Source organism: Labeo rohita, chromosome 12 (assembly GCF_022985175.1).
Source record: "Labeo rohita strain BAU-BD-2019 chromosome 12, IGBB_LRoh.1.0, whole genome shotgun sequence".
NCBI lineage: Eukaryota > Metazoa > Chordata > Actinopteri > Cypriniformes > Cyprinidae > Labeo > Labeo rohita.
The window spans coordinates 13,972,794-14,000,332 of record NC_066880.1 but is presented as its reverse complement, the minus strand read 5'-3'; the positions used below and the strand labels follow the sequence as shown (position 1 = coordinate 14,000,332).

Genomic DNA, 27,539 nt, shown 5'->3' with positions numbered 1-27,539 from the left:
GTGACACCAAAACAAATTCCTTGTATGCGTAAGCATACTTGGCAATAAAGCTGTTCTGATTCTGATTCTGAAATAAATGCAGGCTTGGTGAGCAGAAAAGACTTTTGACTGGTAGTGTATGTATGGATTTATTTAGAGTAATGTAACATTTGAAATCTATTTGTGAAAAATTCCAGCTCTTAAGAATGTGCAGACCTGCTGAACGAAGATTAAAAACATTATTAATATAGTACACAGCCAGATTGCTTCCTTATGTAAGAAACCAGACCATATTCTGTTTAGGGACAAATGTTTATTTTAGTGCTTGATCATTTTTGCCTATTATTTATTGTATATGTATGTCTATCATAAAGATCATTGCAGTCAACTAGGCATAATGTGTCTGGCAACATATGAACCAGCTAATTACAACATGCAACGATGGTTTTCTGTAGTAAACGGCACACAAAACAATAGGAGAAAGGGCAAAGATGATTCCATTCTCATGCAAATATGAATAAGTCATCATTTTTGGGTTTGAGTGCATAAGGTCCCTGTCCGCTGGTCTGTTTATTTGTACTTGGCCTTCATGTTAGAGTATGTGTGTTGTTATTTTGTGTATATTTATACATGTCTTGTTCACATATGATGGGCAGGTTTCTTAGAGGTCGTCAGTCTCTCCATCAAAGGGGATGTTTTCCAGTTCCACGTGGATGTGGCTGTGCTCCTCATTGCACGCCCAGCCGATGGGAGTGCGGTTGAAAGAAGGCCGACAGCAAATGTTATACTGCAACACAGACACTGGCTGTGGCTCCTCATCGGTCACCTTGATCTCTGGGGGCTCAAAAGTGACAAGACGAGAGGCCTTCTCAAATCCTCCAAAGGGTAGAGCCGTTCTTTCGGACGTAAAGAACAAGAAGACGATCAGGTAAAGAGCAACTGAGTAGCTTCTGTGTAAAACTGGGAGTTGGGATTTTCAGTTATATTAGTACCTGTTGAAACTCTTGTACTTGGGAAGATCCTTGTGAACTTGAGGCCCTGGCATTTTCAACTTCATGGTTTCTTTAAGCTCCTCATCACCTTTCATAGCGCGTTCCCATGGTGAGACATATGTTTTAACATACTCACGTCGTCTCTTTTCCTTCTCTTCCTCAGCATTTACTTCCTCTACCACAGAATTACAGAAAAATCAAGATATTAGTTACAAAACATTAACTTTCCATGCTGTAATAAATATTACATATTGCATACACTTGTCAAAGGTGAGATTTACCTTGAGGTGGCTCTGGTTTGGGAGCTGGTTCAGGTGGAGCGGTCATTTCACATCCCAGAGAAGGAGCCAGGTTCTGAAGGTTTAGCTACAAAGGCATGAGGAACAAAAAAGATCATTCTGTTATACTATATAATGTTAATTTAACAACTTATATGATAAGCAGCCATGCAATAAGTGCCATAACAGTGTTGATTATTCCAAAACAAGTCCTTTCAGCTTTAAAGAAGACCCTTTAGCTGCATGCCATGGTTTTGATCTTGCTGTCAGGTTTTATTTTATGATCCCGATATCATTGAGTCGCACTATAAATCTCTGTTTCCTATCAAAGCTTCTGCTTTTCTCATGCCTCTTCTCATGCTGACCAGGTTCTCGTCACTGACGATGAATTTCTCCACTCTTTGCTGTCTCATCTTGAACATTTTGGAGCCTTTGTTCTTCATGAGGGACAGCTCCTCCAACATCACATCTTTAGGGGCTTTGATTTTGGTCCCTAAGTCCAGTTCAGCAGCTTCAGCTTCCTCATCTTGCTGGTCTGGTCAAGATCAGTGTTGTTGGGGAGAAGAATGGAAAATGTAGTTAGAATTAACACAATGCCCCTTTAAAGTCATTAAATGACTTTGAATGTAGATGGAATTAATAGCACTAAACACAAGATCTAAAAGAAGCGTGAAAACGTATTTTCTTCTTTATCTATTTTATAGGACAGAAGCCCTGCACTCTTTTGGTTTAATTATATTCTTCTCAACTTTAATATCATCTATTAAACTTGGAGTCAAGCCACATCCGACACCAAAGAGAAGGATGCTGTGCTGAGCACTGCTTGCATTACCTTGTTAATCAGATCCTTGGCCCAGCTTCAGCAGTATGTGTGTGTGTGTGAGGGTCTGTTTGTGAGTGAGCTTTGGGAATTGCGAAAAATAAAGAACAAAGCAGTATGCACTTTCAGAGATTTTGAATCTTATTCATAAGTTATACAGAGCAAATTAAGGGCTGTGGTTAAAGGGATAGTTCACCCAAAAATGAAAATTCTCTCATTAATTACTCAGCCTCATGTCGTTTTAAACCCGTAAGACCTTCGTTCATTTTCAGCACACAAATGAAAATATTTTTGATTAAATCCGCAAACTTTCTGCATAGACAGCAATGCAACTACCACATTCAAGGCCCAAAAAGGTTGTAAGGACATGTGACATCAGTGGTTCAACCATAATTTTATGTAGCTATGAGAAATCTTTTTGTGCGCAAGGAAAACCAAAATAACAACTTTATTCACCAAATTCTTCTTTTTTGTGTCGGTCTTCAGTGCATATATATAAAAGTACCATAACACTGTATATGCAAGGTCAGAAAGCTCTCAGATTTCATCAAAAATATCTTCATTTGTGTTTTGAAGATGAACGAAGGTCTTACGGGTTTGGAATGACATGAGGGTGAGTAATTAATGACAAAATTTCCATTTTTGACCAACAGCAACATTGCTTTCAAACAAACAGGTCGCCGTGAGCGCAGTTGTGCTATATGTCAATGCACTAACCACAAGGCTATGGGTGCTGACAGAAATTATGTTTTTTGAGAAAAACATTTCAGCATTTTTCTCATTATGATGGACTGATATGGTGCCCCAATTTTGAACTTCCAAAATGTAGTTTAAATGCAGCTTCAAACAATCCCAAATGTGGTTGTAAACGATCCCAGCCGAGAAAGAAGGGTCTTATCTAGTGTAACGATCGGTTATTTTAATAAAAATAATACAATTTATATACTTTTTAATGCCAAATGCTCGTCTTGTCTTACTCTGCCTGGACTGTTTTTGTTCCGGTTCATGACAGTTAAGGTATGTCGAAAAACTCCCATCTCATGTTCTCCCTCAACTTCGAAATCGTCCTATATCGCTGTTTTACCTTTTTTGTTAAGGGTGTTTGATCTTCTTTGCATGTTCACTTTGCAAAGACTGGGTTGGAACTTCTGCACCATAGCAGTCCATTATATGGAGAAAAATGTAGAAATGTTTTCCTTCAAAAAACATAATTTCTTTACGACTGAGGAAAGAAAGACATAAACATCTTGGATGACAAGGGGGTGAGTACATTATATGTGAATCTTCTCATTGTATGTGGACTTCTCCTTTAAGATGAAAACAAAGAAAGCACTAGTTTATCAATAAATTACTAAAATGTTAATGCAGCTTCCTCACTGTTTCTCCTTGACAAATTCATAATCATTACTTCTCTCTGTGTGCTGTGTCAAGCTTTATGTGTGCACTTGAGTGCTTATTAAGGTAATTAAAGTCTCATTCTTATTATTTAAATGGTTTATTAACAGACGTGCAATTAGTTAACTAATGCTTAAAATGAATGGTCGACAAGGAAAATCTTTAGTCAAGGGCAGCCCTAATAAATCCTGACATGCTACTTATTCAACAAACAGTTTTTTGCCTACTATATAGTAGAAAAGTAGGCATATTCGGACACAATGAGTGTTTTAAATCGGTTGAATTAATGATTCAATGACTCAGTCATAACACTTGATGACACTTGATGATGTAATCTGCAAAAAGAGTCACTGCAAATCACTGCACAAACATGGATGAGTGATGTGATAAAAGCAATAAAAATCAAATTTGAGGACTGGCACTAAGCACATTATGAATAACACTGTATATTTGTCCCAATATGTGTATGTGTGACAATCTGCTGAAACAGACTGAAGTGAAAAGATTTGAAGTTAAGCGGCTTGAAATCTCTGCTAAACAGCTCTTCATATTGGCAGTAATTTTGCTGTTAATTTATTTGGCTCTGAAACGCTAACCGCAAGAATGTTGTCCTGTAAACAAACTGCCCATTATGAGCACGCTGCCAAGCAGATGAAGTGGAAGAATCTAGTACACCAAACATGCCTTCACACACAGACAAATGAATACACAGCAACTAATCACTAAGCCACTCATTAGAGGAGAGCTGTGAAGTCACACAGTTTGACAATGTCTTTGAGATTTTGCTCTCTTTAGCAGAATAATTGGCCAGCTACATACTGCACAGGCTAACCGCTCATTACACTGACCGAGGTTTCAAAGCTGGGATGAGTAATTGCATCGCAACAGCTCCCCAAACTGTGGGAATTGATAGCTCATGACTCCAACACAAACAAGAACATTATAACATGCTGGTAGTTCAAATGTGACATTTCACTGAATCTAATGACAGTGCATTAAAAAACAATTCAAACTGTGACTATTCTTAGAAACTAAGACTCAGCCACTCATTAAAGTCGGTTGCAATACTACAGCTGTGTGTGTTTTTGAAGCTTCAGCATACAATTCCAATCAATTAAATGTCCTTCAGTGGGGATTTACACTTTGAGAAAGTTATCAAGAGCCAGGAGGTTGTTTGGCATTTCTAGCTCTGGCTTTTTATGTTGACACCTGACACCAGTGAGGGCTTTGGTAATTAAGTGTGACATTTACAACACTCATCTGGTCATCACAGGATATCGCAAGAGAGCGTTCAACCAGTATTATGCCCATGGTGCGTGTATTCCCTCTACAAATGTGTATGTGTGACACAAAGAGATGCCACTGACCATGTTGTGAGATGTTTGAGAGGTCTGTGATGATTTTCGAAGGCTTCTTCCTCTTGTTGGCTGGAGCAGGTGTTCCAGAGACAGGCATTGCTGCAATCTGAGGGAGGAAATTAAATCTGAAATAAACTGGTAGGGGAAGATGGGGAAAGATGCCAGGTGCTTTTACTGGCAAATTGTGATATATTTACGTGTGAGTAATATTATAGGGAATCAGAATGACAAAATAATAGGGTAAACCTAGCTTAGAATATGGGAAATGCAACTGATATCATTTTTAATAATCTATAATTTTTTTAGTAATTTTTTAGTAATTATTTTTAATAATTATGAACTCTTATTTCTCAACAAATTCAAAAAGACCAACAAATGCCACTAAGCTCCAATTCTGATTCTCACTTTACATTTTTAGCTTAAAATAAAAAAGAAATAATAATAATATTAAATAATAATAATATAAGTGCCAAGTATAATATAAATCCTGTGGTGGAAAAATATCAATCAAACCCAAACACTCCAATGTTTAAGTTTGTTTGATTTTTATATTATTAGATTTTTTTTCAGTCTGTTTTTGACATCTAAAGTATTTAAATTAAGTAAAACTAGGAAGACATAAGCAGCAACAGATAGCTTTGTATTTTTCTGTTATGGTTTTCTATTCTTAATGACTGTTTTGCCTAAATATTTAAAGTGTCCAATTAATTCTAACAACATATAATGTATATTTAAATAATGTTCATTTGGTAAAACTAAATTTCATCGCAAACACCGGTTTCTTGTTGCAAAGAGGGGTATTTTTGTTTTAGCACACTAAATAAATCCACCGTGTTCAACAGGTCAGCAAATTCCCTAAATGTCATGCTGAAGCGTTGCAATGGTAAGCCTTAAGTAGTTTGAACACCAAATTAAACACATTTCTGATGAGCTGTGAGAAAACATTATTGCATTTGAACTTAGTAAAATAAAAATAAACATAATAACAATAATTCCTAAGGACCTCACATTTAAATCATTACCAATGACATATATTTAAATAAAAGAATGTTAGTGAGTGTTATTTATCTTTATTTGTGTGTTTATGTATAATTACTTTCTCATTTTTATATGTTTATGTGAAGAAGATCCAGCTCTGTCAGTGTTTATTAGATCTGTGTGATTTATGATATGCAGCTAGCTCTTGCTCTATCCAAGAACAACATATATTTTTACCATTTGCAAACAATAAATCATCTCGACATACTCTAACCCCTCAGTACCAGCCTGTCCAGATTAAGAGCTCATTATAACATTTTATCACCTGCGTTTCTCCCTGTTTAATCAGGCAGCCACACACCATGATGATTCCTCTTACCTGTGACCAAAGAATCAATGTTTCAGAAAACAAATCAAATCACAGTTTGATTCAAATGTTCCCAGGAGAACTGTTGAGGTTAATCCTGTTTCTTAGGGTTGATTAGGATTCCACCAACTACTGCTCCCTTCTACATCCCAGGAAGAGTGAAATCCTAGCAGCGTTTGGGACAGGAGGTCTTTGGGGAGCAGGGTGGGGGTGTAGTTCAGTGTGTTACGGACAGCACAGGGACAGGCCGAGCTGATGGTGAGGAGATACGTTTCTTGCAGATACTTTTTGGTCTAAATATAGAGTGACGAAGAGCAAGACATTTCCAAAGAGGACCTGTAAAAAGATGAATTAAGTCTTTATTTTTATTTCAGTCACAAATGGTGCAAATATTGTTCCAGTTATGCATACAATATTTCAGTAACATTCATATATTTTGTACATTTATTGTAATATGTGACCCTGGACCACAAAACCAGTCATAAGAGTAAATTTCTCTGTGAATTTCTGAATAAATAAGCTTTCCACTGATGTATGGTTTGTTAGGACAGGACAATATTTGGCCCAGATACAATATTTGAAAATCTGGAACCTGATGGTGCAAAAAAAATATTGAGAAAATCGCCTTTAAAGTTGTCCAAATGAAGTTCATGGCAATGCATATTACTAATCAGAAATTAAGTTTTAATATATTTGCGGTAGGAAATTTACAAAATATCTTCATAGAACATGATCTTTACTTAATATCCTAATGATTTTTGCCATAAAAGAATGTATTTTTGGCTGTTGCTACAAACATACCCGTACAACATACCCGTGGTTTTGTGGTCCAGGGTCACATATTGTGTATACATATATAGTGTAATCAGTTACACTGTTTGTTTTATTTTAGTTGGAATAATGGTTAAAATCATACCCTTTTATTTTATATTCATGTATTGTTGATATTGTGCTGATATATATCTTTTTCAGGGTTCCCACTTTGAGAAGCAGACTCAGGCAATGCCGTATTTGACAGACATACAGAATTAAGACATGCTGTTCCTCCTGGAGATGAGTTGAGATTATGTAGTTTGCACTTCACCAAAGAGTCTGGACAGTAAACTTTAATGTGACACGCAGAGTTCGTTCCAGTCAGTCTTTCAGTAAGTGTCAAACTGAAAATCAGTCAGTGTGTACCAGTGTTACAACAAAACTTACTTGGTGCAACATCTCCATGTGTTTTCCTCATACCACACTGCTTAAAACAGGTTGTATTTAGTCTTAAACAGGATAGAGACGCTGAGGGGAACACCTGCAGTACTGACCATCACCAGCAGGGACGTCTAAAGACTGAAAGAATGTGGCTCACGACAGAAACACAGACTTGTGGCTAAAGTTAGCACCTGATATCTTGTGACATATGACCGTGAGGTATATACCAGAGGGGTCAGAAGACCGTCCGTCTTATGAGTCGAGGTAAGATTACAGTGCCAAAGCAGTGCAAACGTGTTCACAACAGTCTAAGAACCGTACCTCTTTAATATAGACGTGATAGAACGATTCATTTTACATGATAAATATACATAACAAAGTTTTATATGTTTATACATGATAAACATAAATGTTTTACTGCGCGTGTGCGCACTCTGGCAAATTTTGAAACTTCAGACAACCCTTTCATTCAGTGAACTCGAACAACTTGATTTTCAATATCGCGCAACAGCGCCATTCAGAGGGTGTTAGGCTTACTGCATATCCTTCATCCTTCAAAGTAAATTCATTAAAAGTAAATACATTTTTTTATGTGGTGCTACGTGCTCTTAAACAGTGGCATGTCCATCATATGATAGCCGTTATATTTATATCTGTAGATTATTCCAGCCTATACTTGAAAACTGGATCATTCCTAGTATTCGGTGCTTTTTAGAAGCCATAACACTTAAAGGTTTATGAAACCTCAGACTACTTTTTCTAAGATTTTAGCAGAGGGTTTGTGTTGCACACCATAGATGACAATGTTAGCATCCGTTAATTTTAATTGTTGGAGAAAACTGGTTAATTTTGAGCTTTTTTGCGGTATTTTCATGTTCCAGGTTTAAAATCTACATTGTGGCAACGTACATCGATGACGCGTCTGTGTCTCATTATTATTCATGAGGCTGCGTGTTCTTATCCTATGAGAAGAGGCTTCGCCTAATTATTTATGACAGCGTGTGTTGATTTGCTGTGACAGACGCTTCAGACTGTGAAATTGCGTATATAAACTGAGAGAAATGTTCATAGATCGAAGGAGAGTGTTCATTTTTGTTTGCTTTATAAGAGTTCGACACAAACGCGATTCATTCATAGAGTGAGTTTAATAGCGGTTTTTACAACTCCATGATGCAGCCCTTCAAAAGCGCGGCAAAATAATGTGAATGTGAATAATGAAAATGTTTTCGATGCAGAGTGCAAATAGCTGTGCATTTATTTGTGTTGTTAACTCAATGAGAGTTTCATGACCCTTTAAAAAAACATGTTTAAAAAAAACAAAAAAAACAATTCTTGTGTAATTATGATAGGGAGATGTAAAACGTGAGAAATAATTTTGGTCAACCTTGGGTATAGAGCTTTAAGCAATTGTGAGCCAAGTGCAATGAGAAGGACCAAAAATGTCCACCCTTTTAGGGACAAATGAACAACAATTTGAAAGATTTATGAATTAAATGTATAGACATTCTTTGAAAGACATACAGCTGAATACAATACTAATTTTGTTTGAACTTGGTTGTGGTGGAAACACTATGTAAAACATGTCAAATGTAATAAAGTTTAAATACACTATTTCTTCAACTTAAAGGAATAGTTCATCCAAAAATAAAAATTCTATCATTAATTACTTACCCTCATGTTGCTTCAAACCTTCGTTCATCTTTGGAATACAAATAAAGATATTTCTGATGAAATTCGAGAGCTTTCTGACCCTGCATAGACAGCAAGGGTCCTTCCACATTCTAGGTCCAAAAATGTTGTAAGGACCTCGTTAACATAGTTGATTTCTTCTCTCCTGGGACAGTCCTCCACCATTACAGAGAGTACCACGACGAAATTGTTGAACAAAATCAGTATTTTTGTTTTCTTTGCACACAAAAAGTATTCTCTTAGCTTCATAAAATTATGGTTGAACCACTGATGTCACAAGAACTATTTTAATGATGTCCTTACAACGTTTCTGGACCTTGAATGTGGAAGGATTTCATCAAAGAGATCTTAATTTGTGTTCCAAAGGTAAACAAAGGTCTTACGGGTTTGTAACAACATGGGGGTGAGTAATTATTAATAACAGAATTTTCTTTTGTGGGTGAACTAACCCTTTAAACATCAATTGCTGTCACTATTACTCTGTACAGTAAATGTGTCCACCCTGTTAGGTTTTCTGACTTAAACAGAGTGGACACTAGCAGAGTGGATATTTTGACCTAAAATCAGACATTACACTAAGTCTGAGCAAAAAAATGTTAACACAGAAGGTCTGTCAAATAAAGAATTGAATGTTTCTTTTTAAAATGCTACTTTTACAAATAAGAATTTACTTTTTTCATATTCCCCTTAACAGGACATTTTGAAGTTGACCACATCAGATTGGAAAGATAAAATAAATAAAAACAGACAATTAACAAAACAGAAACTCTTACTCACTTTCCCTAGTTTTTTCCCTCCGAAAATTATGTTAGGTTTTTGATATGATGTAATTTTGCCTATACAACTTTTATTTAAAAAGCCAGCAGTCGAATTTACAGTAACAGGGTGGAATATTTTTAGGGACAAGCTTAAAACTTTTATTATTATTATTATTATTATGAATTCAACACTTGGAAAATACGTATACATTAGAGAAAACTATTACTGATATACTGAACAAGGTGAAAAAATATGAAAAAAAGAAAAAATACACACATATTAACAGTTGTATTAATCATCAAAATGGCAGACACAGGGCTGTGGACATAGAAAAATTCTAAAAGATGATATTTACTGGTTTAAAAAAAAAAAAAAAAAACTTAAATATGCTTGAAGTTCAAAAGGTGTTATTTACGTCAAAGACATCTTGATGATGTTAAAAAGTTTATAGCAATAAAATAAATGGGGGACACAAAAGGGACAGAATCCCAGGAATGACAACAGAGAAAATAGAATAATTACAACAACAAAAAAAAAACACAAACATTAGCAGCTGTCATTTCTAAATTTATTTTCATTGCTCTACATCATACAGTACAAATTCATTCACGTATTCCCAATCCCAGAACCCAAGAATCCAGTTATCCATTAGACCTTCCATTTTCTCACATTCAACCATTTGCATTGTACATAACTCCACTTTAAACTTCAAATAACCCAAAGCACTAAGTGTAATGGTTTTAATATAATTACAATGTTTTCAGAGTATTTAACACAAACATAACACATTTACTAAAGAATTAAAGCTTTAAAAATGCTACATTCTCACAGTCCTATTAGTACACACTTGAAAATTAATATTTTAGTGTATAACACTATCTAATTGCCCAGAAAGTCAAAAAGGCACTTTCCTTTCTATGCTTGCTTTTAAATTTTATATCTTGCTTTATACCTCCCCTATCCATACCTCCCACTTTCTACTTGACAACAAGGTACATTATAGCTTTACATCCAATCAACCTTCTTATCCTTAGTAGAGAAATGGTACCCACTATTTCATGTTGTTTAATCCCACCAAGGCCATTGGGTATTTTCTCATAAAAAGCAAAGCAAGAAAAGTTCAACTAGGCATGTACAATTTCACAAATGCAGTTCAACAGCTCACACAAGTGATTGAAATGGATGTCATACCTGTTTGGCAAAAGCATCATTCACAACAAGAGCAAGCACTGGGGAAAGTGGTCAGATGTCACATTCGCATAATATGTCATAAAGATAAAGCGCCGCTTTCAGAATTTGTCACCTAGTGTATTTTTTTAGCTGTTTTATGAAAAAGCCCCAGCACAATTCCCCCCAGTGGAGTTCACATGCTTTTCTAAATGCTCAGTCAAAACCTCGGCATACGCAGCATTATGAGGATGAAATGAGCACATGCATCAAGCATCCATACTGATCCTTGTCAAACAAGAAGCAAAGGCTTTTGTGCATAGCTCTAGACAAACACAGGCCTGCAGTCCAACCTCAAGAGATGTTTAGAGAGATAAAGGATGGATAACATCACAAGTAAAGTTCATGGCAGAAGTCAGAAGAGATAACAATTCAAAAGCAAGAGCACAGCAAGGGGGTGGTTTGTACCATCTCTCCACTTGAGGATTTATCATTTCAAGCCGCTGTCACATTCTTTGTATGCTTCTTTCATCTCTCTGTCACTGAGACTTTGATAGAACTCGGGCAAATACATGTCTTAAAACATTCTATATCACTTGCACACAAATCTTCAACGATTCTGCGCTCCATTATCTTCTGTCACAGCTGGATTCTGTAACATATATAGTTCACTTACCCTTCATCACTTCATCCTTATGGCCCCAAGTGAAACAATAGCAACACAATTGATTATTATCACTTATCCTTCTTGTGGCCCCAGTACGTAATGTCAAAACTGATTATTATTAGACATTATTATATTTAGTTATTTTATTTAGTTGCTCTCACAAGTAGTGACTGTGCAATTCTGTCTGTGGGTTAAACATGTTCATTTGATGTAAAACAAACTGGATGCGAACTGAATTAGACACATAAACCAAAGTTGTGTCCATAGTATATAAATATCTCAACATTTTGATGAAACTGAATAATACATATACAGATATAGGCATCTAAGATGTTGCTGCATACTCTATTTTTAAAATAATTGTGTATTTGTGACTGAAAATTGTGAACATGCAAAATTGACTGATGGTTTTGTCATATTACTGTAGACTTACAATTCATTTAGCAGAATAGAGCTTAAGCACTTAAGTGCTCTTGCCCAGGGTGGTAATTACTGTCACAGTGGTTTCTCAGTAATGTATGGAGCCAGGCCTCCACACATTTGGTTGCAGACCCATGCTTGATGTACTGAAGCGGGGTCTGGGTACCCGTAGGTTCTGGCTGCTTCCAGACCCTGAGGACTGAACACCAGCAGACAGGGGACTCAGCTCAGGGGCACTCTTAAACTGCTTGCCTGCTTGGAATGGGCTGTAGGCCTGCCCAGGAGTAGGATGTGGGATAGGCACTGAATTGGGCACTGGGGCAGTGGATATTCTGGGGAGAGCAGGCAGGGCTGCTGTCGGGGCGGGAGGTGGTGGCGAGAATGGCGCTGCAGGTCTTGGAGCGACAGGAGGTGGGGAAATGACATCACTGCGCCACATTGGCTCACCGAGAGTTGTGGCAGAGCGAGGGGCGATTATGGTGGGTGTCAGAGATGTGGGAGCAGACATGGGAGTAGGTGTGGAGAAACGTTTGATTTCATACACACGGTTTGCTTTAACAGGAACCTGCTTTGGTGCGTTAAGGGAATTACCTGTCATGCCAACACCATTCTGCTGCTGCTGATAAGTGGCAGTGTTTTGAGGGACTCCACCTCCGTAACTGAACAAAGATGAGTTGAGCTGGTATGGCTGCCTGCTCACAAAGTCAAGAGCCTTTATACCCTGTTTGTGTTGGCCAGGTGCTGTTTTAACCCCAACTTTAGTTGCATCATGAGCCTTGGTGCCACGCTGGGCCACTGGAGGGCACGAAGGTGACAGCAGTGGATTGTAATTAATGGGTGGTGGGGCTCGGATGTTTGGCGAGTATTTCCAGTGAGCTGGGAGAGAGGGTGTAGGTGAAGGATCACGAGGATGTGCTGGAGATTTGGGCTGTTTATCCACCACGTAGCGGTCCATGCGACTTTGTCTGCGTGCAAACAGCTCTGCACCTTTACCTTGCATCTGGGGCATCTCAGGAGCTGGAGCAGGTTTAGGAGCCACTGGAGGTGGCATCTTGTATCTCTGTGCTTGCATGAAGTTGCAAGCCTCTGCACCCAGGTTGAGGAAATCCTCTTCGGGGCCAGACTCAAACCCAGCCTCTACACCTGAACGGGACCTGTCATCCAAGTTCTGCACTAGAGACAGTAGCTCAGGGTTGTAAGTTGGAGCCTTCTTCTCCTCTTTAGCAGTGAACATTGGTTTCTTGGAGCCACGACGACGAGCATCCTGCAGAATTCCAGTGCGGCCGGCAGGGACTGAGACCCGCTGCTCTCGAGAAGAGATCCCGTCAGTGGAGTTGGAGAGAGTATACTGTTGGGCAACTGGTACATTTGGTGTTTCTGGAGTAGTGGATGCCACAGAGATGTATGGGTTGAAAGAGACTTTGTGTGCTGCAGGTGTTGCAGGAGCAAAGGCCTGGGCAGGAGCATTGGAAAGACCTGGGGCATTTGTGAACGGGGGAGAGAAAGGCTGTGCTGGCACTTGAGCTTGTGGAGGGGGCTGATATTGAGCAGAAATCGCAAGATGGTACGGAGGACAGAGTGGCATTGCCTGTGTTTGCGGAGGAGAGTAAGGCTGAGGCTGAGGGGAACTCACAGGTGTTACATGAGAAGATGTTGGAGAAAAAGGGGCTGAGGTGCTTGAATAGGTTGGGGAGTAGAGTGGAACATTTGAAGGGGGAGGAGAAAATGGACCTGAAGTGATTGAGGATGGAGAGAGCACAGAGGAAGGACCATTGTAGGTGGCTGGTCTGGCAGGGATATACAGTGATGTTGTAGAGATGGCTTTCTTCCCCTCCGAGCCAGCAGTAGAGAATGAAGCTGGGATATTTGCCACAGACACAGCCTGAGCCTGTGATGCAGCCTTTTTGGCAGGGCTTGGCCTGAAGACTACTGGAGCAGTTGCTGCTCGGTGGCTCACACAGCCAGGGGCAAATGGCCTGGCAGTTCTGTTGTGCACTGAACTGGTACCCGATGAGTCTGCTTGCTCTGGTAATGCTCCTGCCATGGATGGCATAGGTGTCTGACCTGGCGAAGACAACACAACACTTGTCCTGCTCACTACCAAAGGTTCCCCGTTTACCATACTGGTACTATGAGAAGTTATGGGTGTTACTGGAGCAACAGGGGTATATGTCAGGGTTGAGTCTCCCTGATGCTGTGGCATGGAGTAAGCAGTGGGTGTAACCAGGTTTGACTTGTGTTCTTCTGCTCTTTTCCTCTGTTGTTCAAAAAGCTGGGCTCCTTTTCCTGAAGTGGCATTTAGGCCTGGGCTATTCTCTGCATCTCTGTCAGGCACAACACACGCTGAAGTTCTCCTGTCTAGAACGTCCAGGTAACCACTATCCCAGGTAGGGTCTGGTGCAGCTGAAAATCCGTCCTCTTCAAGCTCAGATTCGCTCCCAGGAAACAAGCTTTCGTCCTCGGTTTCTCCCTCTGAGTTACGGTAGCTTTCTCCGTCTACGCTGCCAAAGCAGGTGAGAGTATACTTCTTGGCACGCTGCCGTCGCTTCTTGAACATAAGCACACCTTTAGAATGAGGGTTAGGAGCATCTGTCAAGAGCGAAGCAATGGTTCTGCATTTGGATCGGGCCTCCTTCACCTGCTTCTCTTGTAAACTCTCACCTCTGTGTAGCTCTACGGAGAGAAAGATGAGGTGTATATCATTCAGTGAGAAATACTTTTAAGATTTTTACTTTTAAACCAATAGTATAATACAGGGTTAGGTAATGTCGGTCCTGGAATGCCGATGTCCAGCAGAATTTAGCTCCAACCCTGAAAAAAAACCTCACCTGCCTATAGCCCTAGATTAGGGTTGGAGCTGAACTCTGCAGGACAGCGACACTCCAGGAGCGGCATTGCCTATCCCTACTAAAAAATATAACACAGTGAGTATCACGGGATTCCAATTTTTTTTCCATCCTGCATTAAGGAATGAAAACTTTTTGTAACACCACTGAACAGGCCTGTTAGCAGGCCTTAACTGAAGACACTTACGGCTTTTATATAAGTGCCTTTGGTGACGAATGGGCAACATCAAATATAAAGTCGCATATAAAGTCATCAAAGAAAGTCACACCTTTAATAAATCAAGATGCCATTGTAATGATTGGAACACATTTTCTAGTTGAGTCAGAATAGCTCTGATATTAGACACTATAATGCAGTGGTTAGATGTTGAATTGTCTGGCACCAAAATGCTCATGGTAAATCACTGAGCTCATCCTTCTCTACAAATAGCCCATCACATTCTAACAGCTTGAGCAAGTAACCCCTGGGGATCCAGAATATATATTAAAAGACAGGGTAACGGAATCTGATATTTCTAAAAAAACAAACCAAAAATAAAAACAAAAACCTCAAGAGGACAGTATTTTTGCGAAGATATTCTCTGTCTAATCTGGAGGGCCTCAAAGCATCTTCAACGTTAGATCAAATTATGAAGCATACAATTCAAAATATTCTAAATTAAAAGTTCCAAATGAAGACATACAGTACATGTGCTTTTGATTGTAATTATCTGTCCAGTTTTTAAATTATTTAGAAATTACAAATAACTGTTCAAACGAACAGAGATTAACATTTACATATCTGCTAGCATCAAAACATGGAACATAAAATGATTATGCTTAATGAGAAAAGGTTGATATATCTGAGCTGATTTCAGCATTTATCCAAAATGCAAGTAAAACAAACTTACACAAAAACACATATCAAAATTGATCTTTGTAAATTCCCTGTGCTGTACCTTGCCTCACCTTGCTCATTTTAACCACAATGATGGATCATTTAAACAGAAAACAAGCCCTCTGTCTTTCTAAAGCTCTGTAAAAGCCACAGGACTCTACCTGCATAGATGTGTCCTTCATGTTCAACCTCTCCAGGCGATGTGAAGCTCCTCATGTTGTACAGCATAAAAATTGTGTTCCCAAGCCAGCCTTACTGGCAGGACACACACAAACACATCAGTGGAGCACAGCCAGCAATACTTGGGTGCTCTGCCCACATTGGTTCGAAATCAACCAGTCTGTAGCCTGAGGTCAGGCCTTTTAAAGACCTTTTGTCTAACCACAAGACCCTGTCACAGGCCCAAAGAAACCCCATTATGTCATTCAAGCTATTCTGGTCGCTGAACAGAGCTAACGGACATTTCCCACCTGTTTGGGCACACCTCGCTCTCTTTCTGGATAGGCTGGCTTAAGCGGAGCGTCATGTGGGGTCATGCTGACTTCTCCAACCACACCATTATGACTTTAAACCTACTTTGTCTCTGAAGCAAGTACTGCCAATCAGATGTGTATGAGACTCTGATGGCAGCATTGAGGCAACATTTGACTAACTGTAAAGGTCAAGCTCTTTATTATAATTGAACAGTATCAAACAGTGAATTAATGTTCCACTTTGACAATTATACGCCAGTAACCACAGTTCTATCATGACAACACTCATCTCACTCAAGATTTTAGCATGGTAATGCATCTGACAATGTTAATGTATTTGGTCTTGGCGGAACTGCTGCTGCTGGACTTGCTACTGACAATATGTACGCTGCTACAGTTCAGTAAGTATTTATGACATACTCCTGCTGCACAAATAACATATTTAATAACCAGTAGCAGATCTATGCAGGTGGAGCTGGGGAGGTGGAGGGTTCTCAGAGTAACTCTGCTGCAAACTGCTGTTGTGAATGCCAACCAGCCATTCATGTAAAGCAGCAAGCTTATTGGCTACGTATGCAACATGAAACAGCTTGTGCCAAGTAGTTTAACGCTGTGAATGTCATCAGTTTGTGTTAAGGACACATCAGCCTGCGCCATCTAGAGTTTCATGACAGAATTTGGTATAATTCCTCCGCAAAAGCTATTTAATCTTTGTAAGCTATTTATTCTGAGAGACAGAGATATATAATATCAGATGCTTAATGACACATTCACAATATTTTATACCATGCTCTTTCAACCTCCCACTGTGCTGTCACAATAACAGGTGCGCACACTTTGTCTTCTCTTCTTACCAAGGCTGTCTGAATGCCCTGGCTTATTCTGTAATTTCACCACTAACAGTGACAGAGAAGAGCAGCTGTCATGGACTCTTATCCTCAGTCTCTAACCTCAATGAGACACATACAGATGAGAGAAACAAACAAACAAGAGTTCTGGATGTTCAGAATTCTCAATGGAGATACAGAATTAGACACCAAAATATGTTTATTTACACGATCCCCGAAATGTCCCATCAGCCTTGGACAGCAAAGTGACCTTCAGACTGACTGTCGGCAGGGCGCCATTAGTTGAGGAGAAAACCTTCCCAAAGGCTTTAGAGAAGGGAATTAGCACCCCATCAGCTACAGACACAAGATATATTGTTTGTCTCTGCTGAAGTTTCTAGTATCTTGCTAAAAGAAGAAATGTGAAAAACAGACTCCTAATCCTTATCACATCATTAACTAGATCATATTGACACCTGTATGCATCTCATATTTAAGGTCAGAATTTTAACCTCTGAGAAGGATAAGCTTTCAGGTCACCGAAGAGTGACTCAAGCCATTTGATACTCAGTAAAAATCAGCACTTTGCTTCAGTACAATTAGGTATGACTAAAATATCTTCTAGAAGCACTTACAACAGAAGTACATATCAGCCTAGAAAGGAGTCTTCAAATATTGACAAAGTGGGGCCTTGGAGTCAAAAAGTTTCAGAACTACTTATTCATCCCACAAATGGGTAATAAACTACATGTAAAGAATATATTTGCATAAGAAATGGAGATCATTACTGGCTCTTAAAAACACATTATTAGCACAGACTGCACAGTTAAAATGGAGAGAATGAAATATCACTGACACTGAACACCAACTGGACATGCCTTTCCCAGCATGCAACAGAGGTCTGTGTTATAGAGGCGTGAGTCAAGGGACAAATATAGTCTTTTGCTCACTTGTGTCCAGCCCCCTTCTTCTGCCCTGTTAAACTCTAAGCAGGGGGACATGAGGAACCCCCATCACCAACATTTGCATGAGCTCAATTACAAATCCCACACCACATACGTATGATTATTTCCCACTGAGCTATATCCTGTTATTAGGTTCTGTGTTAACCAGTGAAGCAATATGTATGTTTGATTACATTTTGTCATATGATTCAACACATTCAAATTTTACAAACATAGCTAGATTTCAAGATTAACACGCCTGAAAGTAATGATTAGTAGACTGATTCAAATGCAACTCCTGTGTTTGCGATTCTTTTTGAACGATTCATTAAAAAGACACTCCATAAGAGTCATTTGTTCATGAATCAAACTACAATCATTTGTCATAATTCTGTTACTCAGTGGCAAACTATGGCAAATTCAGTGATTATTTCAACCACAGATGCACTTGCTTTGCACTTACTTTGTGCCCTTACTCAAATCTATTTTAAGGGTCAACACACAATATGCAGAATTTAATAGACAGCCTTAATTTTATCAAATATCACTGAACCCAGATTCCTGACTTCCTGACATAGGAGAACGACTTCTATCTAGTGGATTTTCAAAGGTTAAATTTAACTCAGTCCAGAAATAATGTATGAGGTAATGACAGAAAGAGACACAGGTTTAGAAATGCTAAGCTTATCTTGATTTATATTATCTCAAAAATTGTGTTTACATAATTAAAATAAGTTAAAGAAACATAATTTGAAAATGTAAAAAAAAAAAGTTTCATAAATCCATTTGTGATTTGGACTACATTAATCAGTTTCTTGATGTAAGTGTTATTTCTAGTTAGTTAACTGCTAGTCTGACATTTAACTTTATTCGATTTATTCGATTCCATTATTGTGTTAAATTATGATATTTAGACATACACTACTGTAATTTTTTACTTTGTATTCATCAAAGAATTTAGAAAACAAATGTAAACAGTTTTCAACACAAGGTGATTGGTACTCACTAGCTTGCTTGGCCTTGTCCATGTAAGTTATAGTGAGTTCTTCATCAACTGGGTTGTCCACAGGGCCCACCATGGGTACCATCTGTCTGTGAGATGCAAGCATGAGAGCCTCCTTCGCCCGCTCTGGAGAAACAAGTGGAGGTGGGACAGTGGGGGGCTCCTGGAAGCCGCTGTCAACTTCAGCAGCTCCTGATGGACTTTGGTCAGAATTCTCAGAGGAATTTTCAGCCTGGTGCGACCATTCAGCCTGCGCGGGCTGGAAGACCACCTCCCTGCGGGCCACCCCGGGCATAACGCGCTGTTGTTGAGTCCCCATTCCCTCTAGATCAGACACAGGCCAGCTCTGTGATTGAGGGTACATGCAGACGTCCTGGGCGCTCTCATAGCCACTCATTTCCGAAGTCTCCTCCTCCTGGGGTGAGGCTTGGCCGGGGCTCTTGGCAGGAGAGCTACTGGGGCTTCGTCGTCTCTGTCTACGCTGCTTCTCCTGTGCCGCCACATCTGCGTCACTGTCTGTCTCACCGTAGTAAGCCTCACTGTCTGGAGGGGATGTAAGCCACTCGAGGCCACCGGTGGGGGACATGAGCGATGCTCTGTTGACACTGGACCGCTTAGAGGTAAGTGGAGGCGACAGGGCTCTCAAGGCTGCCTGGTACTCCTTATCAATACGCGGGGAGGGGGCCCGACCCACAAGTACCACTGACTGATATGCAGCTGGGGCCCTGAATGGAAAGCACAGTGATTATCTTGAGTATAAATTTTATAGCATGACTAACAACTCCTCGTGATAATGATGTCTTACTCTGACCTTTTAATTCGCAGATGGAGGGTTCCTCTGCCACTATCAATCAGATTCATAGCCTCAGCATGAGACAGTGTTCCACACGATACATCATTGATTGACACCAGCTCATCAGTCTCTCTGAGCCCAGCCCGGCAGGCCTTACTGCGCTTCCTCACCTTCAAACAGCAGGGGGAGACAACGTCAACACAAACTTTTCAGTAAGAGAAGATGAATAAATATCCAACTTATTTTTACCTTATTTAAATGTGTAAGGTTTTCTGTGTCACCCAGTTCCAGTTATTTTTAGCTGTACAAAACAGCTTGTTATGCTGCTTGATGTACTGTTGTTATTATGAACACACTGGTTTGTACCGCACTTTGTTACACTTGGAGTCTGAACGGCGGCTCCTGCGTCAGCAAGCACCACACGCATGCAACACGGTACTCTCACGTGTCTAAGACTGACACGGAAGAGAAGAAATCGTTGATTAAAGTCATTATTTTTGTTTTCTTAGCCTAATAAAATTAAGGTTGAACCACTGATGTCACATGGACTGTTTTAACGATGTCCTTACTACCTTTCTGGGCCTTGAACGTGTCAGCTGCATTGCTGTCTATGCAGAGTCAGAAAGCTCTCGGATTTCGTTAAAAGTATTTTAATTTGTGTTTTGAAGATGAACAAAGGTCTTATGGGTTTGGAACGACATGAGGGTGAGTAATTAATGACTTTTCATTTTTGGGTAAACTATGCCTTTATGGATCATACTGTTACTTATAAGTCAATGGGTTATCTGTATTTCTGAGTGGCAAGTGATGGTCTCACATCACAGTTGGACTTTCCAATGTTGGACAATATTATCACTAGCTACTTTTCACGGGTAAATTACATAAACCCTTATTAAACCTTCAGTATAAGCCAAGTATTTACAAAATAGTACCAATCTTAAGATTTGTCCTTGCTGGGAATGTAATGATTTGCTAGTTTTCTCACAGTAGTTTTGAAATGTGACTTTTAAATTCTAAATGATTTGTGTTTATCACCATGAAACTTGATTAATTAAATTTGTGTGTCATATTTATAATACATACGGCCTAGACTACATATTGTTACATGTGCAGATTAATAGCAACAATTAAAATCATTTTGCTAAAGTCAAATTGCTCTGTTCCAATGGAACTCTCATTGAAATTTTTCCCAAACAGCCTTTTGAGGATCTGGTAAGATTTCATGCAATCTGTAAGACTCATTATATCCATTCAATAAGTTTGAAAACCTGACAAATGGAGGAAAAGCAATAATATATTTAAACACTATGATTCATAAACAGTCTTTCTGGTGGCTCTTGGTAGATTTATGTTTTAAGCTAATAAAAAAAAGTTCAAAATCAACTAAATAAATGATTCAATGACTCATTTAAGACTGAAGACACAGAAGAAGACTGAACTTATTCTTGTAACCTACGAAATGGATTCCTGAAAGAATCAGTGAACAAATCTTTTTGGTTGTTGGATTGATAATAATTTATACTGCTTACAGACAGTTTCATACTGGACACTCTTTGTATAACACACATTGCAATTAAAAACTAAATAAAAAAAAAATTATTTACTTATTTTTTTGCCTAAAATACTTTACAGATGTCAAATGAATACTGCTATACACTGTAAAAAAATAAAAAACACAATTTGTTGAGTCAACTTAAAATAATGTGTTACCCTGCTGCCTTAAAATTTTAAGTTCAGTCAACTAAAATAAGTTTAGTCAACTTGAAATGTTAAGTTGTACCAAGTAACAACTTAGATATTTGTGTTTGCTAAACTTAACAGATGGGTAAGTAACCCAGCTGCCTTAAAATTTTAAGTTGATTCAACTCAAATATCTAAGTTGTCACGTAGTATAATTTAACATTTCAAATTGAATAAACTTTTTTTTAATTGACTGAACTTAAAATTTTAAGGCAGCCAGGTTACAAATTATTTTAAGTTGACTCAACAAATTGTTTTTTACAGTGTACTACCTAAATGTTGTTTAGCAAATCATGTATAAAATCAGATTAAATTGTTATAAAATTCTGAATCAAATTAAATTGTTCTAATATTCTGAAATTAGCATCATTTTAGAATCAACTAGAATCAAACCAGTTAACTGCAAATCAAATAATTTCAGTGTCAATCCAAAGATTAGTTTTGTTTTGTTTAGTAGAATAGAGGGATGTACCTACAGTATATTTAACTTTCCCCACCAGCATTTTTGTAAAAAAAGTTACCAGCCACTGCCAGCACTTTGATAATTTTCACAAAACTTTCATGGCCCCCCGAATATTTTGTTGTATGAATATCTGAACATACATACAATACATCAAAAATAAAGAAAAGAGACAACAAAAACTGTTTTATTCTGGCTTCAAGCATTCTTTTTTATTAACACTTGAATGTAGGTAAGTGTCAATAAAAAAGCAACATTTTAAGCAAAAAGCTAAGAAAATCATGTTTTTATCAAATGATGATAAGCAGATGATCAAAGCAGATGAAGTAGATTGCTTCATCAGCACCCACAAAGCTCGCACAGTCCTTTTTTAACACTTCGTGGATCATTTCACTCTGTAACATTAGGCAGTTTTGATTTATATGTTATTTATTGTTGATCACATTATTTTTCATACAGTAGTCATCATTTGGAGTGGATCAAAAAAGTTAATCAAAGTTGTCCTAAGACAAGAACAGGTATTGTTTTTGTTTTAGGACAGCTTGATGAAAGGTTTTGATCCACTTCAAATGTTGACTACTGTAAGCATCTGCTTACATGTGAGCAGTGATTAAAATAATGGCGTTATAAATAAACTGCGTTACTAACGGCATTACTTTTTTCAGTACTGACAATAAAAAAACGTTACTGACAATAAAATACGACGTTACTATAACTGAGCTCACTGAAGTGGTTTTCATCAGCCATAGGACCTGCAAAGGTTTCTTTAATAACACAATAACAACAGATGCAAATAGTCTAAGCTACTCATCAGAATGATCTCCTCCACTTGATCAAGCTGCGCATCGCATCTCGTTGCGTTCTTCTTCTTCTCTCTTATTCCTCTCAGCATGTCGTCCAGAAACGAAAAGTAGCTGAGATGAACTTGATGAATGTTCACGTTTGTTTACGGAGGTGATGTGGGCATTTACCTACATGTCTGCGAGTCTCACATGAATGTTTAAAATTTGAAAAGCGGAGCCGCTCGTGGGTGTGATTACATTAGAGAGAGTTGCGTTGGTTTCATACGGATTACTTTATCAGTAATATTTGTTTTTGACGTGACGTACTTCATTGACCTACTCTTACTTCATTTAAAAGTAGACATTTCATGTTTTCTATATATATTTCTCATGTCTGTGAGGCAGATTAGATTCAGGTTGTTCTATTTACGTATCTGTGAAGAGAGGTCACGGAGACCGAGACAGCAGAAAGAACACCCTGTCTATTTTCTTTATTTTACAAAAGCATGTTGTTTTGTTGTTATTACGACTATACACAAATAAAATTAGACCCATTGCAGTTTCAAACAATACCTTATTCTTATCTGTACGTCAAAAACGATGGAGTATCTTTAGTTATTTTCACGGTTATTAAGAAAAAAACGAGACAGACAGGACCAGTGTGGTCTTCGACCCCTGAGGTTTTAACAGTTTTGCCGATGTTTTTCATGTCCGTGGGTTGAAGCGACCCAAATAACATAATATTTAGTCCTTGGAAGGTGTCTCTCACATTGTCCCACAGCAACATTAGTGTACATGTAGATTAGTGTACAATGTTTTATTCGTTTAACATGTTTAATATTTGGGGTCCAAGTTATTTGACATATTTGAACTTTTATAAAAAGTAACACAATAGTTACTTTCCCTGGTAATTAGTTACTTTTATAATCATGTAACTCAGTTACTAACTCAGTTACTATTTGTGAGAAGTAACTAGTAACTATAACTAATAACTTTTTAAGAAACATGCCCAGCACTGCATATGAGATTGCTCATTTCTGCATCTTCCTTGTTTGTGTTTTTGGTCGGGAGATGCTAGTCTCATTCAGAAGATGTGTAATAGCACCACCAATCCACCTTTTTGTTCAATGTGGAAGTAAGCCTATGGGTGAGACTTCCGTTTCATTATCCGCTATAGGGAAATAAGAAGAAGAATATTAAAGTGCACTACAAACCAATGTGCATACATATACATTAACACAGTAAGACACACCAATTCGCAATATCAAGCAGCAAAACAAGCTGTTTTGTACAGCTAAAAATAGCAGGATGTGACTTAGACACCCATTAAATGTACAATGGCTACACCTACTCTTACGGGAAGTAAAAAGTGGAAAGCTGTAAAATCATTTTTGTCAGGTAAGCTTTTTCGGTACATAAATGACGATACAACTCGTCAATGGCAGGGAAAGTGTTAAAGTCGCTATGGCTTTATGCCCATCTTCAAATACCATCTCCTTGAGAGTACAGCCTTTCTGAGGTCATCTGTCAAAAATGAGAGTGCTGTTCCGACACTCACTTCACCAACACGCACAAAGCTAATCATCTGGCCGCATTCCTGTCTTTGTTTCCTGCTTCCAAAGGCACTGTTTTGAGGAATTGGAATATTGTTTTCACTAGCCCAAAGCATAGATTATTTTTCCCTACAAAGGCCTAAAGGACTTAACTCAGCTCAGAACAGCTCAGACTATTTTGTCTTATGTAACTTCTAATTTTAAAAAGCTTTTTGTATGTGCAAGTTCCACACCGATAATAAACGCTACACGACCGTTAAGAAAAAAACAAACGGTGTTAATTTGCTTTTTTGTGAACACAAATGTATAATTGGAAGAAACTAGATGAAAGCTGGGCTCATTTACCTTCTTTTTATCACAGATCAAATGGTCTGAGAATGTAAGTGGGGGAACAACATGTGCAGCTGGTGCCAGGGCAGCTGTTGCCTCTTGGCAGACCTGAACGAGGGCATGTCATGAATTCACCATGTGTTCTCCACACAGCCTAAATAAAGTGCTCAACTATTGTAAAGAGTCAGTTGTCACTCAGCCTCAATAGATTTAGCTTGAATGTAATGAATGCATGTTTTTGAGAAGTGGACCGTCTAATTTAGTAGTAAAATAAGTTGATCCGAGTATTAAGCATGAATGCATTTACAGTACATTATAAGCAGGTATTATGAGGACATGCTGTACGTCTTCAGGCATTTTCAAAACATTGCCAGAGCATTTTGCTAGCCAAGCAAGTGTCACTGAGGTCATACTAGATGCCAGGATTAAAAGAAGCAATCAGAGATCCGAGAGGATCAGAATAGCTCAATTAAAAGTAGAGATGGTCATGGAAATAAAAAGACCACACTGCAAATGGAAACAGATGAAAAGGTGACCTTGAAATGAAAGACGGGGGGAAACTCCCTCCTGTTGGATTTTTTTTTCCCAAGCAAAAATATATTTCTCTGAATAAAAAAGTCAGGGGTATCACTCCATGATGGATAGAACACGGAAAGAGTAGACTAGACGGTCTCTGGCATTGCTCACCAATCCAAAATAGCCCTTAGATCAGGGAAAATGCATTGCACACAGTTGTCACTTAACAAATGGGGCATACTGTGTTTATAAGTAGACGCTGTGGCTGTAATTCTACTCAGTCCTGAAATAACATCCTCATTTATACAAAACTGTGTGAGAATGCTTCTCTGAAATATCTGGATTCCAGAGGAAGCCGAACAAAAGCTGTCAATTAGATAAGAGTGAAGAGATGCACTGTGAAGCCTAACAGGTTTATCTATGGAGCAGGAATGCTTGCAGCACACAGCCAAATACCTCTTGAAAAAGATAAAATAAGTGCTCTCTGGCCTGTAGTTGAAATTTGATGTGACAGCATTATCTCATTAATGTTTGCCCTTATTAAATGGGAGATATGTAAGTGCTATGCATTTTCAGGCTTTGAAACATGCAATGAGTGACAGGCATATCTTTACACATGCTAGAATGGGCCACGTGAATATTTAACAAAAAATGTTCTCAATAACACAATACTCTTGATGGCTTATCAAGTGTTACATTCCTCACTGACACGTGTTGAACAAACATATCCGCTCTGTTAGATCAGACCAGGCCTACATTAAATGACAAATGACAAGGTTAATCTGTTAATTAAATAAAAATAAAAAATAATATTTTTATATAAACAATATGTTTTTATTAAAAGTAAATATATTTAAATAATATTCTACCATGTGTTAGGATGTTTGACATATATCAGTGTATTTCCGGAAGGCCTTTTAAATGAAATATCGATTGTATATTTATGTTTCAAGCCTGAAAATGCAATTAAGATAAATGTAGCACCCACATATCTTCTATTTAATAATGCCATTCATTAATAATTACTCATAAGTACTCATTGTACTCATATTTTTAACCCTGGACCACAAAACCAGTCATAAGGGTCAATATTTTGAAATTGAGATTTATACATCATTTGAAAGCTGAATAAATAAATTTTGTTAGGAAAGGACAATAATTGGCCGAAATACAACTATTTAAAAATCTGGAATCTGAGGGTGCAAAAAATCTAAATATTGAGAAAATCACCTTTAAAGTTTCCAAATTACGTTCTTAGCAAAATTAAGTTTTGATATATTTGCGGTAGGAAATTTACTAAATATCTTCATGGAACAAGATCTTTACTTAATATCCTAATGATTTTTGGCATAAAAGAAAAATTGATAATTTTGACCCATACAATGTATTTTTGGCTATTGCTATAAATATACCTGTACTACTTTGAGGGTCACATTTGTACTCATAACAGCTTTACAGACCACTCATTAAAATATAGAGACACATTATTTGTTATAACCAGGTATCCTATTCAACCGTCCCCTTACCTTTGCCACTTGGAGGGGTTTTTGGTGCTCGGCTCCTCCTTGTAATCGGAAACCCCATGGTGCACCTCCTGACAGGGTGACCACCACCTCCTCTGCGACCATTTTTATTTAGTTGCTTCTGTGTGTCTCTTTGAATGTTTCTTGGCTTTTAGTTTCAATAGTCTCGTCCCATCCCTGGATGTTCTCCAGTCCTCCTCCGTGGCCTAGGCTGCCCGCAGAGCTTCTGTCAGTCCTGTGAGGTGAGCGCAGACACATGGGCCCATGAGCATGTGAAGTGTGGGGAGAGCAAAAGGGGGCGGGAGGAAGCGAGAACGGCTCTATCTCTCTCTTCATTGGAATGCTGGGTCGATGGGTTGGGGGTGAGCGGTCTAGATCCAGGACCTCCTTCATTCATCCTGCTGGCCACACTTGTCCTGTCAATCCACAGCCACATCCAAAGGATGCTGATAGAACCTCTAAAAATAAATACCCCAGCAGTCCCACTGAGCTTTATCTGTGAATGCACTCAAAATGTGAAGGGAGCTGTTAGAAGAGTTATTTTGGGGGGGGGGTCAGATGACACTAGACCATATTGCAAATTAAAATGAAGGTTCATTAGGCATTATAAATAAATGTTTAGCGAACTGGCTATTCCTGGACGATTCATCAGATAAATGTTCAGTTGATCTTAGACATAATGTTGCATTACCAAAGAAGATTTTATTATAATCAGCTGTTTTAATTTACAATTTAGATATTCTTAGTATTGTTTGCTCATTTATTTTTTAGATTTATTCAGATTTGTTGTTTTAGTATGTTGCTTTTAT

General features: G+C 38.3%; 2 protein-coding genes across 2 annotated transcripts; both read right to left on the bottom strand.

Annotated features, from left to right (window-relative positions):
• Positions 1–272: 272 nt before the first annotated feature.
• On the bottom strand, positions 273–6,366 carry myoz1b (myozenin 1b). The gene is made up of 6 exons (XM_051123938.1): positions 6,180–6,366; positions 4,832–4,928; positions 1,615–1,784; positions 1,253–1,337; positions 972–1,146; positions 273–875 (listed from the first exon to the last, which is right to left on the bottom strand). Exons 2-6 carry the CDS (start codon positions 4,917–4,919, stop codon positions 641–643), a joined length of 753 nt encoding a protein of 250 aa, XP_050979895.1. The 5' UTR covers positions 4,920–4,928; positions 6,180–6,366; the 3' UTR covers positions 273–640.
• Positions 6,367–10,363: 3,997 nt separating this feature from the next.
• Positions 10,364–27,029, bottom strand: synpo2lb (synaptopodin 2-like b). Its single transcript, XM_051123927.1, has 4 exons — positions 26,734–27,029; positions 19,845–19,996; positions 19,037–19,758; positions 10,364–14,736 (listed from the first exon to the last, which is right to left on the bottom strand). Exons 1-4 carry the CDS (start codon positions 26,833–26,835, stop codon positions 12,152–12,154), a joined length of 3,561 nt encoding a protein of 1,186 aa, XP_050979884.1. The 5' UTR covers positions 26,836–27,029; the 3' UTR covers positions 10,364–12,151.
• Between the last annotated feature and the right edge of the window lie 510 nt (positions 27,030–27,539).

Coding starts and splice junctions, on each gene's coding strand:
- synpo2lb (XM_051123927.1), bottom strand. CDS start 26,835: ATGGTCGCAGAGGAGGTGGTGGTCACCCTGTCAGGAGGTGCACCATGG. Junction 19,997..26,733: donor AACCCCTCCAAGTGGCAAAG/GTAAGGGGACGG, acceptor TGCTGTTTGAAG/GTGAGGAAGCGCAGTAAGGC. Junction 19,759..19,844: donor CTCCATCTGCGAATTAAAAG/GTCAGAGTAAGA, acceptor CTTTCCATTCAG/GGCCCCAGCTGCATATCAGT.
- myoz1b (XM_051123938.1), bottom strand. CDS start 4,919: ATGCCTGTCTCTGGAACACCTGCTCCAGCCAACAAGAGGAAGAAGCCT. Junction 1,147..1,252: donor CAAACCAGAGCCACCTCAAG/GTAAATCTCACC, acceptor ATTCTGTGGTAG/AGGAAGTAAATGCTGAGGAA. Junction 876..971: donor AAGTACAAGAGTTTCAACAG/GTACTAATATAA, acceptor TACGTCCGAAAG/AACGGCTCTACCCTTTGGAG.